This window comes from Mus musculus, chromosome 8 (assembly GCF_000001635.26).
Source record: "Mus musculus strain C57BL/6J chromosome 8, GRCm38.p6 C57BL/6J".
NCBI classification, from domain to species: domain Eukaryota; kingdom Metazoa; phylum Chordata; class Mammalia; order Rodentia; family Muridae; genus Mus; species Mus musculus.
This window is the reverse complement of record NC_000074.6, coordinates 12,600,989-12,615,307: the sequence shown is the minus strand read 5'-3', so window position 1 is coordinate 12,615,307 and position 14,319 is coordinate 12,600,989. Positions and strand designations below refer to the sequence as shown.

At 48.3% G+C, this 14,319-nt stretch overlaps 1 protein-coding gene across 3 annotated transcripts in view; it reads left to right on the top strand.

The window, feature by feature from the left end:
* Positions 1-1,031, top strand: part of Tubgcp3 (tubulin, gamma complex associated protein 3) — a 58,578-nt gene extending 57,547 nt beyond the window's left edge. For all 3 annotated transcript variants that reach the window (XM_030243572.1, XM_006508801.3, NM_198031.1), the window contains one exon: positions 12-1,031. In XM_030243572.1, coding sequence (XP_030099432.1) covers positions 12-170 — 159 coding nt within the window. In that variant the 3' untranslated portion in view covers positions 171-1,031. The remainder of the gene's footprint in view (positions 1-11) is intronic.
* Positions 1,032-14,319: the final 13,288 nt, after the last annotated feature.

Below are 14,319 nucleotides of genomic sequence, written 5' to 3'. Positions count from 1 at the left end.
TTTCATCCTAGGGTGTGGTGCAGCAGTTTCTGGTGTTACTCACGACCAGCTCTGATGAAAGTCTCCAGTTTCTCAGCTTCAGATTGGACTTCAACGAACATTACAAAGCCAGAGAACCCAGGCTCCGGGTCTCTCTGGGCAGTAGGGGGCGGCGCAGTTCCCACACGTGAGGCTGGCTTGGGTTAGTACATGCTTACTCAAGCCTGGCCCCTCAAGCAGCTGTGAGCTGCAGGTGCCCCCTGTCTACACACAGGCCCCAGTGTTCAGCACTGTGTCTGCTGGAAGAAGTCTTGTTATCCACTGGACTTGCGTGTCTGTAACGCTGCTGAGTTCAACAGGCCACTTACCTACCATGTAGTCTCCGTAGTCGAAAGACACTGTGATGTGCTGGGACATCTTATTTCCACCGTGTAATTTATATTTCAACAACAACAAACTGTTTCTTGCCACAAAAAAACTAGACCATAAATTAAGAGTAATGTCACTGCTGTTTTTTAGCATTCTCTGTGAGACAGTTTTTGTTATCATGATGACACTAAAATTGAAACATGTCTAAGAAAGTCCACAGGCTGTTTTACTCTGGCTTCAGTGTTTGTAACCCTCACCTGCGTGAGGTCATCACTACCCACGCGTCATCTCCACACACTGTCCTCTCTCCCTCCCGAAGTTTACATTTTTATATTTGCTTTACTGTTTCAGATAACATGTCAAACATTTCAAAGAGTGGGAGCCGTGGAGGGAGGTGTCCTCAGCCTGCCTGGCCGCAGGCCGCTGGCTGAACCAGGCAAGGCTGAGACTGTCTTATTTTCAAAGTTCTGATAAGTGTTAGGAAGAAATCAGCTTGGATTGTGAAGGTTTCCCTTCTCCTTGCCTATTTTTTCACTGTAAATATTTATATACTACTGACCAGATGACGGAGGGGACTGGGTTTTGGTTTTTTTTGTAAAAATGTCTTATCCAGTCACATAATTATGCCTTTTTTATGTTGCATAAGTGAAAACTTAGAGAATTAAAAACCATTATCTTTCAGATGTTTCATGTGGTTTCTGAATAGTCTGGAGAAACTGCTTGCTGGGTTTGTGGGTGGGAAGTGAGGGAATTTGGTGGGCTGTGCTGGGGTGTGGTAGCGGTTTATAATTTGTAAAGCCCATATTCGGATTGGAGTATTGATGGAGCACAAGCGTTACTGCACGCTGGTCCCTCCCACCAGCTGACTGCACATGCATCCAGCTCTGTTTAAAGTTCCAGGGCACTGGAAAGTCTTGGTATCCTACTAGTGAGTCCACGCTGAAGGCTGGGAGTTCTTAGTACATAGCTTTGATTTAACTTTACCTTAAAACTTTAGAAATGCAAAACTGGATGTGGAAGCACGTGCCTGTGCCCTCAGCAGTTGGTGCGTAGGGGCTGGAGGACCAGGAATTTGAGGTCACCCTTTGTCATACAGGGAGTGTGAAAACTTTGGGTTACATGAGACCCCCCCCCCAAAAAAAATCGTAAATTCAGAACTTTGCAGCAAGTTTCCCTACTGCAAGACCTTCCAGAAATTCAGGTGTGTGATTTATTTCCAGAAGAAATGTCCAGTGTCATTTGACCATGGTGAGCAGTGTCCCCCCAGCTGCTCTAGGGTTAGTCCTCAATAAAAGCCCCACATTTGGGTGGGGCTCTTGAGTGGCAACCTTGGGGCAAGGAGTGGGGAGAGGCTGGCTGGCCCAGGCCTGACTGTGCACTACCAGGGGTTTTCCCAAGGACCATTGCTCTCTAGGATCTGCAAGAACACAGGCCTTCACTGTACAGTGAGGGAGATGCAGCTCCGAGTGGGTGTGCACACAACAGGTCTGCCAGCGACCTCATGGTGGCCTGGCAGGGAGGCAGCTGTGCACGGGTGTTTCATCTCACAGAACGTAAGTATGGAAAGAAAAGAATCTGTCAATCTCAAGTGTGGTGGCAGATGGCACCGTGAGTAAGCCCCTGGGTAGATATTTTGAAAAACATGGAAACGCTATATCCCCCTCCCCTGGGTAGATGCCAAAAGTGATGGTTTGACAGAGAAAGAGGAAGAAAACACCTCTCAAAAGACAGACACGCATCTATGAGAAAACATTCTCAAAATGGATTTCGGGAAACAAAATCCTCTGATTTTTGTTGATAAGGATGATGTGTATTTCTGCCTTTTTTTTTTTTAATCTTAAACACTTAAGGAATACAGAAATGCAATTTTAAAACTCGTTCAAAACGTTCAAGGCAGTGAGTTTTGGTAGCTGCTACTACTTGTCAAAATGTATAGTTTAGCACATTTACCCCAGAGCGTAGGTATATTAATGGTCCAATTTCAGCGCAGGCCCGGCAGAGCTGGCGGTGTGGGTGGGGTATCGGCAGCTGAGGCAGGTCTCAGTTCGTTCTTCTCCTTCTGAGGTCCTGCTGGGGATCCCAGGCATCACCATCGCAGGAACCCAGTGTTAAAACCCACTGGCCCGAGGTGTCAGTTCACCTCCTGCACTGCAGTGTTAATAAGCCAAGTGAATTGGGAGCAGGAAAGCCTCTTCAGGCACAGCTCTTGATAAACTCATTCTAAGGAAGAAATGCCGCTGCTAAAATGTTAAAATGTTATCTTAAAATGTTATCTTTGCCCTTTGGGAGTTTCAGTTCTTGTGAGAGCCCTTTCCTGTGCTCAGCCTCAAACTCCATGCTGTGCTTTCTGTCTGGGCCTCCCTGGAGCTAGCACTGCAGCTGAGCGCCAGCCCCAGCTTTACATCTTTAAAATCAGTAAGTTTGGGGGTTCTGAGTCTGTCCCACAGGGGCAGACATCTCGGGCCGAGGATATCTAGAAGCATGTGGTACCCTCCCTGTGCTGTGTAGCCTGAGCCTGACATCACCCGAGAAGCTCCTTGGGGGACAGGTGGGATGCAGATTGCCAGAGAGATGAGGGAAGTTTTGGTGGTGGTACCCACTATGTGTCACTGGGGAAGAGCACATCAAAGCCTACAGCTGTGGTGCCCGTGCAGTTGGTGTGAAAGTCAGTTACCTGCTAGCCTGAGTTCCAGCCCTGGGCTCTTTGAGGGGTAGTATATGGGGTCCCCCATGTTCTTGGGATGCAGAATTTATCTGCTTGTCCTGGGAGGGGGGTGTGACCCATCAAGATTTTCCTAAGTTCGAGCAGACTATAACCGCCCTTGCCAACAGTCCCTGCTGAGCTTGGGGCTGGGCCCGGCACTGGGGCCAGGAGTGTGGGACTGCCTTCTCAGGCAAGGTGTTGCTCATCCATTTTATATTTAATTGGTAATGTTTTCGTTAGGTTAAATAGTACAATTTCCTGTCTTCCGTCTCTTGTTATGTTTTATTTGATGGCCACTGGATAACTGTAGGTAGGCAACAGGTGGCCAGCATTTGTGGCTTGTGCCACCATGGGTTCTCACAGCACTGTGGCTTGTTTGCCATGGGTAGAGTGGACAGACAAGGGCCATTCTGAGAGCAACAGTTCTCCTTTCGAAGTTTGTTCTTACCTTTTTCTTGGTGAAGTTGAGGGTATAGGAGAAGTCTCACTGGGAGAGGCCTGCCACCTGCCTTCCCGATCCCTTCCTCCTCTGTCAGCAGGACTCTGAATTTATCTGGGGCCTAAGGGTTCATAGTAGACCCTGCAGAAGAGTGCTGGATATGACATCTGCACATATCTCTAATACCCTCCTGTGCACTAGCATTGATCTGCTCGATACCGTCTCTACTAGACTGAGTGAGAATGAGTTGTTCTCAGTGTAGGCTTGGTGCTGAGAGATACTCAGCTATCTTCTAGCCTGGTGTCACCTCTGAGCAGAACCTGACCTGTGCGGATGAGACCGGTGGGTGTGCACTGAGGACGCCCTGGGGAGCTGGTTATGGGACACTTTTGAGCTCTGATGTGTGCAGGTGGGAATGCACTTCACAAAGCATCCAGGAACACATTGTCACCTCAGACCTTGTTTTCTTCTCATCTGTGACACCAGACTTCAGCGGCTCATCATCCTGGCTTAAGCACTGAGAATGAGAGCCTAAACGGTCAGACTTTGAAGTCACGCATGGTGGCATTCCTTGTCACCAGGTGCAGCAGGAGAGTGCCCACATACAAGATTGCCACCTCTCCAATCAGCTCCCCTCCACACTGTCTCAATGCCCATTTTCCAAAGGTACCTGGTATGATGTTGCTCGTTTTGCCCCATGTCCCTGGCCCCATACATGTGCATGTGTCCACTCCGTCTGAGCAGGGCTAAACAGTCACAGGAGGTGGCGGACCTGGTATTCATTTCTTTTCCTTTGTGCACAGGAGAATCTTTTTGGGCTTCAGTCCACCCTGTGTTACTGTATTTGTGGAGTCAGACTGGAGGAAGAGCTAGAGGTTGGGAAAGGACTGGATAAGCCCCAAGTAGCACAGCTACCCAAGTAGCAAAGCTCCTCCCTTGCCAAGCTTATGCCTTGTCTGTTGCTCTATGGCTCCATAGGCTGTGGTCTTGAGGCTCGGAGACCATATTCGTTATGTCTACAGACAATGCACTCAGCCTCCCTCTCAAAGGCTGTTGAGTCTGGGAGAGTTGGAGAATCTGACCAGGTTCCCCAGGATCTCTGATCGGATGCTTCAGGAAGGGCAAGCATAGAGGACCATGGGGATGCCTGGTCTGAAGGGCTATAGAGCATCCACTTATTTCAGTTGGGTCCTCCTGAGATGCCAGGATGGAGCAGCCTGAAGCTAGGGGCCCAGGACAAAGGCACTGGCTCCCATCATGCCACTGGCTCTGCAGTGGGACTGAACCTGCAATCCTCCCCTTTGTAGGGAGTCAGGCTCCTGGGTACCTTCCAATCCTGCCTGACCTGCTTTCCTCCATTACTTCATAGGGTCCAGTCTGAGAGGCGTTCTGGATGGGGCTTCCTAACCTCAGTGCATCAGAGAAAATAAGCCTCATTCCTGCTCCCTTCAATCCTGTGACCCCAAGAATACAGGCAGACCTGTCCAGTAATGTTAGATCATATGTGAAGCTCTGCACTGGGCCAGTATGACTCAGCCCTCATCCGGTCACTGCCTCGCTCTCCCTTCCCTTTCCCTCCTGCTTTGACCAAGGCTGGGACTTTGCTGCAGTGGAGTGAGGCCCTTCTCTCTAGTGGGTTCTGAACTGGAGTCACACAGCTGGCTAGTAAATCGAATTTGATAAATAAACAAGCCATTCTTTTGAGTATTTGTCCTTAGGTCTTATTTCTCGTGTCTCCCTTCATTAGAGGTTTTTATTGTCATCTCTTCGGCTCAACAGACAGTGCAATCTGCCCTGTTAATTTTGTAATTGAGGTCTGTGCAAACACATTGCCCCAGCCCTGGGATGTTTACCCTTCCTCAGCTGAGCACACAGTACAGTTTTAGCTGAATAAGATCCAACTGAAAAGGCACAAATCAAGCGTTTAAAAATAGAACAAGGACTCAAAGCGCTGTGTCAATACCCCCATCGAGTATTGAATGTTGGAGAGGGGAGGTGCAGGTTCTGTGGATGAAGATGCGCCTCACGGCTCCTGGGGTCTCATCCCCATGGATACCTCCCGTATGGCAGCAGTGCGCAGGGTGACTCGGTTAAGGAGAGCATGTTTTAAGCAGTAGCCCTTTTCTTTAACTCCAAGCTAAAACCTGTTGCCATGGGCCTTTTTCCTGTCTGAAGAGGAGTGGAATTGTTCACTCTGAGGAGCTTGGGGGCCAAGCTGATGAGTGATGCCCAGAGCGGACCCTCCTGAGAAGGATGGTGCTCAGACTAATGGACCCTAAGGAGGAAGAATGAAAGTAGAAGAGGCAGTTTCTATGAACTCTGCTGCCAGTGCCAGTCTCTGGAGGTCCATGCGCAGGCGGGGGCAGGGTAGAGTCCCTGCAGCATGGGGAGGTCTGTGGGACCAGGAAGCAACAGAAAATCTGCATTCTCCTCTTAGGCGTCCCCTTCCTGCAGCACCAGCCAGAGCTGTGTTTGTGCAACCTATCTTTAACACATTAACAAGCATCTAAGCTGACAAGCCTGGGGAAAGCAGCCTTTGTGACTGCACATCAGCAAGGGTCTACTATGATTTGCGATTCTTTTTTTTTTGTTTGTTTGTTTTCACTTTGCATGTTAAGATCCTCAGAGTTACAGACTTTTAGCCACTGACCTGAAGGCGACAGAAACTGCCCAAACCTCAAATCCAAGTCCCCGTCTTAGGGGAGGCAACAGTGTGCCGCACCCAACTCGTGAGAGATCAGGTTCTGATGGAAGCCGTGGAAAGTGTGTGAAGGTCCTCGTGTGACTACATGTGCTCAGTGACGTGGGGAAGGTAGCAGAATGGGGCCTGAGTCACCAGGGTGTGCAATGGGAGGAGACACGGGCAGGGGCAGAATAAGGGAAGGCTTGCAACATGGGGTTTTAGAGGCTGGAAGATTTCATGAGTTACCAGGACAAGAGGTTGCTGTCGTCATATACCTGTGGTGTGACAAAGACGCAGAAGTACCATGTGACCCTGGAGCCCACTGCATGGCTGCTCCGTCTGCCACTAAACGGTGCAAGGACATCAGCTATTGGCTTCATCCGACACCCAGAGCCAGGCTGCAGGGACCACTGAAAGTATTGGGAGTGCAGCGGGCATGAGGGGCCATTTGCACGTACCTACCCCAGGAAGACATGTTTAGTGTAGAAGGACCCTAGGTTGACCTTGCAGACTCTGCCACCACTTCACCATGGAGGTCACTTGCAGCTCGTGCCAAGTTGCTCTTGGAGCACCTGGCTCCCCTCGGCTTTGTGCCCAGCTCAGCCCAGCATACTTGTGAGCATGCCCCCCGCCATCATCCATCCACATCTGTGGCTCAGGAAGTGAGACTGTGACTTCCAATTGTTAAGGATGTCTCAGAGAGAGAACTCTCTGATGTCCTCTGCATCAGGGAGCCTTTGTCCAAGTGATAGGGAGTCTAGCCTCCTCCACCTGCACCCCTGAAACTGGCAGCTAGTTCACTATGTTTCCAAAGGGCAAAACCTCAGAGCTATCTCAGCTCTGTGCACCCAGCAGAGAGACCCCCAAGGTCACAGGCAGGCAGGATGAGACCAGAACTAGCCATTTCCCTCTGAGATAGTCCTCAGGTCAGGCTACCCTGGGAGAACCCAATCACCATGACCCTGCCCAGGTGTCCAGTTGTCCTGTTGAAGGTTCTGAGTTCTGAGTCCAGGTGTCTCCTCCCCCACCCCCAGGAGTGAGTAGACACACTGAGAATGTCATGAAAGCCTTGGTGTCCAGCATGGGGCTGTCCCACAGCCCCTGTCAGGTTTTGTCCTGTAATGAGGGGGCATTCTCCCCCAGGCAGTGAAATAGGTCATCTGTGTGACACTTAGGTCTTACCTTCCAGCTTCCCTGTTCTGCTTCCAGCCCCACTCCCATCCTCTTCAAACCATTTTCCTTCCTCAAGACCATGTTGGGCTCGCTTCTCCTGATTTCATCTGCTGTTGTGTCCAGAGATGGAGGGATGGTGTCAGGGGAACACCCTTGGTGACTCCTCCCAGTCTTGACCCCATAGATGTACCCGAAGACCCTGTTGTTCTGGTCCCGCCCACCACGAAAGCATCTCTCTGTGGATGGAATGGTGAAGGTCTCAAACCAGGTCCATCTATCTGCCAACCAGACAAGTCCTTAAAGGTCTCTCAGGGTCAGCTGTGGCCTGCTCTGTCTCCCTGTGGGCTTCGGTGCAGACGCATTGAGATGGGGCTAGGGAACCAGGATGTGAAGCAACAGGTGTTCCTTGGTGGCTACTGAGGAGCAAGAGTGCTGAGGCCCCATCCTTCCTGTCAGGGATGAAGAGACTTCAGGTGGGAGCATGGGACCCAGAGGACCAGGTGAGCAGTGGCCCTCTAGTGGCCTCCCGTCAGATCCAACCTCCATGACTGGTACCGTGGCTGCTGTTTTCTGAGGATCCACGAGGAGGCAGTGCAGGACAGTGGTTGACATCCTGGACAGGGGCAGCACCTGAATCAGAAGCAGAGGCTGGCTTCTCTCAGGTGCCTGTTTGTGACCTGGGCTGTGGCCAGCTGGTTCCTGTGTCCGCATGGCTAGCTCAAAGCATCCATATCTATCTCTCTATCTCTATCATCATCTCTATCTCTCTATCTCTATCTCTATCTCTATCTCTATCTATATCTATCTATATCTACTATATATAGATGTCCCAAAGTTAACAAAATACTAGATGGAGAAGCAGAGGGAAAGGCTGTCGCCCTCGGAGAGGGGATGTCTTCCTTTCTGTGACTGTTGCTCAGACTCTCTCTTGAGTCTGCAGCCTGACTGTTCATGTCCCCCACGTCGAACTTGCTGGCCTCATCAGTCGGCAAGCCACCCACCAGTTTTCCTACTAGTTGTAACAATTATATTTTAAATGTGTTGCTTCTGTTTCTCAGTCTACATCAGTTCTCACTGCCACGGCTGTCACCTCTAGCTTTGAGGAAGGACAAACTCTGCTCAGAGGTCACTGAGTCGGCTAGGCATGTAGGTCACACTGTGAGGGGGCTGGGGCTGCCTTGATGTCCCCTCCCAGACACACCCTGTCTAGCCACGTGCCTGAGGCCCATGTTTGCGTATGGGGTGTTGTTACAGGACTGCAGAACCACCCTTTGTGAAGCCCCATCCCTGTGACGGTAACAGAACTGAGGAGTGTGTGACACGGCAACCTCAACTAGAAACCTCTTCTTACGAGTAGTCAGCCACTTTGGACACGATGGATCTTTAAACCATCTGCCAGTCTGATGCTTTTAGCCTTTGGGATCCAGATGAAATTCTTCTTCCATAGGAAGCAGTGCGGCTACTTCTGCTGTGGAGGAGCTCTAAGGACAGGAGACACATGAGGAAGACATCTGGTGCAGTGGATATGACCCCTGTCCCAGGAGAGCAGTGGGGCCCTGTGGGGCACAGCAACTGCTTAGAGATGCTGGGTTGCTTGGACACCGAAAGTGAAGCTCAAACTCCAACCAAGGGCAGAGGGCTTCTTCTGACCACGGATCGGAAGACCCCAAGTGCCATGTTTGACACATGGTAACTGTTTCGTGGAATTTCTGTAGCAGCAGAACAAAGAGGATTGTAGAGATGGTTCTGTAGCTAAGATGTACACCTACCTCTCTTGGGGAGGACTGGGGTTCAGCTCTCAGCACCCCAATCAGATAACTCACAGATTTCTGTAACTTCGGCTCCAGGGGATTCTGTGTGTACCGCACTCACGTGCACAAACCCACAGATGAACACAAACATATAATTAAAAATACTTTACATTTTAAAATTAAGTGTGCTGGTTAATTTGATGTCAAGTTGACAGAAGCTGAAGATCTCTGAGAGGAGGGAATCTCAACTGAAAGTTGCCTTTATAAGACGGGTCTGTAGGAGAGCCTGCGGGACATTCCCTTAATGGTCCATGGCGGAGGGCCCAGGCCATTGTGGGTGGCACCACCCCTGAGTTGGTGGTCCTGGGTTCTCTAAGAAAGCAGGCTGAGCAAGCCATGAGGAGCAAACCAGTAAGCAGCACCCGTTCATGGCCTCTGCATCAGCTCCTGCCTCCAGGTTTCTGTCTTGTTTGAGCTCCTGTCCTGACTTCCTTCAGTGATTGCCTGTGATGTGGAAGTGTAAGCCAGATAAAACCTTTTCTCCCCAAGTTGCTTTTTTGGTGGTATTTCATCAAAGCAATAGTATCCTAACTAGGACTAATAAGACAATAAATTAAGATATTTAAAATATATATACACTAGTGGAGGAGGGGCCTGGAGAGATGGCTCAGAAGTTACAAACATTGTTACTTTTGCAGAGGACCTGGGTTTGATTCCAAGTATCCAGTTGGCAGATTACAACAGTTTGTAACTCCAGTTCCAAGGGAATTGGCACACACACACACACACACACACACACACACACACACACATACACACACACACACACACACACACACACACACACACACACACCGTTCATAGGTTCGCAGACATACATGCAGGCATAGTTACCCATACTTTTAAAAATAAAATTAAAAATTAACATATAAAAATAAGCTGGTGGAAACATTGGTAGGTGGGTGTACTGGCTAATTTTGTTCAACTTGACACAAGCTAGAGTCATCAGAAGAGAGGAGCCTCCATTGAGGAAATACCTCCATGAGATCCAACTGTAAGGCATTTTCTCAATTAGTGATCAAGGGGGAGGGCTCAGCCCATTGTAAATGGGGCCATTCCTAGGCTGATGGTCCTGGGTTTCTCTAAAAAAGCAAGCTGAGAAAGCTCTGGACTCAAGCCAGTATGCAGCAGCCCTCCATCAGCTCCTGCCTCCAGGCTTCTGCCCTGCTTGAGTTCCTGTCCTGACTTCCTTCAATGATGAACATTGAGGCTATGCTGGCAGGAGTTGGAGTTCAGCCCTGGAATCACAATTGTATCTGTGTGTCATTAGGAAGATACTTTGTAAATGCACACATACTGTTGATTTTGAGTTTATGATACTTGTTCAGCAAGAACTATATATTGACTTTGAATTTTTCTTTAGCTGGAAATACACAGCACAACTCTCTAGGGGCACAGGGACCATGGGACTCTGATATATAAGCTGCGAGTGCTGTGTCCTGTGGTGTTCAGCTGTGCTGTGCAGGAGCGAGCTTTTTCCCTGATGAAGGGTGGTTTGGAGGAGGTTGGAACACATTGTAAGTAAGTCAAACAGTATCTGTGCTTTGCTTTGTAATTCAGAGTTCTCAACCAATTGTTGTGTTGCCTTTTAAAAAGAGCCACTTAAAATCTGTCTACACAGTTAAAGGAGAAACCTAAAATACTGACACACTGCACAGTGCCCTTTGATCTGGGGTACCTACCTGGGAATCACTTGTTTTGCACCAGAGCAGGGAGAAACTCTTCTCTGCTTCATCATGATGCCTTCTACTATTCCTATGGGATAAATGTATGTAGTCAATGGCAAATTCACAACAAACCAAGTCAAACAGGACCCTTCTCTACTCTGAATCACCCACCCCCACTTGTGAGCTTGGCCGCAGCAGCTCTGATAAGGGTTCCTCCTTCCCCTGGGGCACTGAGCAAGCACTACAGAAGTCTAGCCTTTCTTCCAGCCCTCACAGTCTCAAGGTGCGTAGTCAGTGAGTGACCCTGGGGAAATCTATTCCCCTTTAGGGAGTAATTCAGTACTCCCCTTCACGGGAGCCAGATAAAAAAGAACATCACTTACAAGAGGGAGTCTCTTCCTCAGCCCCTCCCCTACTCCAACCCCTCCCCATCTCAGCCTCTTCCCTCCCCTAGCTCTTCCCCTAGGTATGAAATAGCCAGGTCTCATGAGTTTTCCTTTTAACATTTTTTTCTTTCATTCATTATTTTCCATACTATCTGAGCTACTAGGGTCAATATAGAGTCCCATTTCTGGAATGGTGAACTGGTTTGTAATGGACTAGTTATTTTGCTGAAAGCAGAAAATTATCATCTATCTATCTGTCTATCTATCTACCTATCTATCTTATGATCTATCAATCTATTAACTATCATCTATCTATCTATCTATCTATCTATCATCTATTTACTATCTATCTATCTATCTATCTATCTATCTATCTATCTATCTATCATCTATTTACCTACTATGTATTTATCTATTATCTACCTATCTACCTGTACTGGCTAGTTTTGTGTCAACTTGACACAGCTGGAGTTATCACAGAGAAAGGAGCTTCAGTTGAGGAAATGCCTCCATGAGATACAACTGTAAGGCATTTTCTCAATTAGTGACCAAGGGGGAAAGGCCCCTTGTTGGTGGGACTATCTCTAGGCTGATAGTCTTGGGTTCTATAAGAGAGCAAGCTGAGCAAGCCAGGTGAGGCAAGCCAGTAAAGAACATCCCTCCATGGCTTCTGTATCAGCTCCTGCTCCCTGACCTATTTGAGTTCCAGTCCTGACTTCCTTTGGTGATGAACAGCAGCATGGAAGTATAAGCCGAATAAACCCTTTCCTCCCCAACTTGCTTCTTGGTCGTGATGTTTGTGCAGGAATAGAAACCCTGACTAAGACACTACCTATCTACCATCTATCTATCTATCTATCTATCTACCTACCTACCTACCTACCTACCTACCTACCTACCTATGTTACCAAGACAAACCATGAGGAGCAACACTCAGGAGAGAAACTTACTGACGCTGGCTGGACACTGGACACCTCCTGAGGCTTTGCTGGTTTGCCAGGTGCTCAGGGGCAGCAGCACTTCCCAGGCAGGAGCAGCAATGTGATTCAAGCTTGTTCACACTCAGGATTCCAGGTGACAAGATCCCCCAAAGAAAGAGTGTGTGAACTGACTCCGGCCACCCGACCCATCCGTCCTCTTAAGGTATTTACTGAGTCCCTAGTGGTCATCCTGAGTGAAGGTGAGCAGAAATGAGTAGTCCAGAGGCCAAACCCCAAATATGGCATGCACCCATGCAGAGGGAGGAGAGTAGGCACAGCAGGCTCATCATGGTAATGGGATGGGATGAAAATGCAGAGCCAAAGGGCAGAGGACCCCTACTGCATTTTCTTTCTTTCTTTCCTCTCTCTTTTCCTTCCTTCCTTCCTTCCTTCCTCCCTTCCTTCCTTCCTTCCTTCATTCCTTCTTTCCAGGATTTATTTATTTATTTATTTATTTATTATTTATTTATTTATTTTACATATGTGAGTACACTGTAGCTGGACAGATGGTTGTTAGGAATGGAATTTTTAGGACCTCTGCTCGCTCTGGTCAGCCCCGCTCACTCCGGTAACTCCACTTGCTTGGTCCCTGCTTGCTTCTGCCCAAAGATTTATTACTGTATATGTAAGTACACTGTAGCTGACTTTAGACACTCCAGAAGAGGGCATCCGATCTCATTATGGGTGGTTGTGAGCCACCATGTGGTTGCTGGGATTTGATCTCAGGACCTTCGGAAGAGCAGTCAGTGCTCTTACCCGCTGAGCCATCTCGCCAGCCCCCCTACTGAATTTTCAAAGTGGTCTAACTTGGCTGTGACAGCATAGTGTGTGAGGGAAACCCTGGGATTCTGGTTGTGATGGGAACCACTGCAGATTCCACCCAGTGGACACATTACTCAGAAAGTGAAGATAAAGCAAACACTCTCAGACACCTAGAACTCTGAGAATTTTCTGGTGGACCACACTGAACGCTAATGGGGGCCTCTGGTTGGCAGCTGTGCATACATATTGAGTGTGTGTGTTAGACTTGAAGGCAAATGAAGGCCTGTGGACAGATCTATGTGTCTAGCAAGTGCACAAACTGCTATTTTTGGCACTTAAAAATATATGCATCACTAAACTATGAGAAACTGAGGCAGGTTATTCCACTTTGCACATATCCTTCGTTACATTGTTAATTATATATTTCATCAGTATTTTGAAGGTTGTGTTAGATCACAGTGAGTCAGGGATGCATATTATAGTCTCACAATGTGACGCAGGGAAACAGAAGAAAATGTTTGCCTGATCAGAATGAGATGAACGAAGGGAAAATTCCGGTGTGTGGCACAAATGACAAGCCGTCGGAAGAAACACATCTGGAATGCAATCACATTAAACAGACATGGTCTGGATATTCCTATTGCAAGCCAAAGGGTCCTATGCATTACCTAAAAAACTACACCTTGAATGTGCTACAGAAGAGAGGGTGACAGATAGAAAACATTAGCCTAAATAAATAAATAGGGGCTGTGGCGGGGTTACATTCCTAGATGCAGGGCAAGATGGAGCTCCACAGATAAAGGACACTGTGTAGCAAAAAAGGTTTAAATCCACCCTGGAGATAAAACCCATCGATGGTTATGAACCTTGACAAACTGGGAGAACTGAGGTATGAATGTCTCTGTGAACTTCGACACCTGTATTGGTGACAAGCAAACAACCAGCACTTGGACTATGTTGAACCCTAACCTGTGTAGTAGACTCTGCTGGACGCTGTATCCAACTGCAGAGGTTGCCTTCCATGCTGAGTGAAAAAAATCCTCCATGAGGCAAATTTCAATGATGATTTTCAATATCTTTCTTAACATCTTCCCCAGACCGTGGTGTGTTACCAGGGGCTGCTCCAGCTGCAGCTCCTATCCAGGGTAGCTGTGCCCGTAAGTGCCCACCACATTTGCATAACTGTGACACTGCCTCCTGTGAGAGTGCTGTACGGTCAGGTCCTGGCTTTCCACCCACAGAGGCACACTTCATGCTGACTGACTGCAGCCAGCCCAACTCTTGCTCTTTGTTGGCTGATACTAGTATCTTCGCTTTTGCACGTGAATTTAATTTTAACTATATGCAACTAACCCAGAGAAGAGCG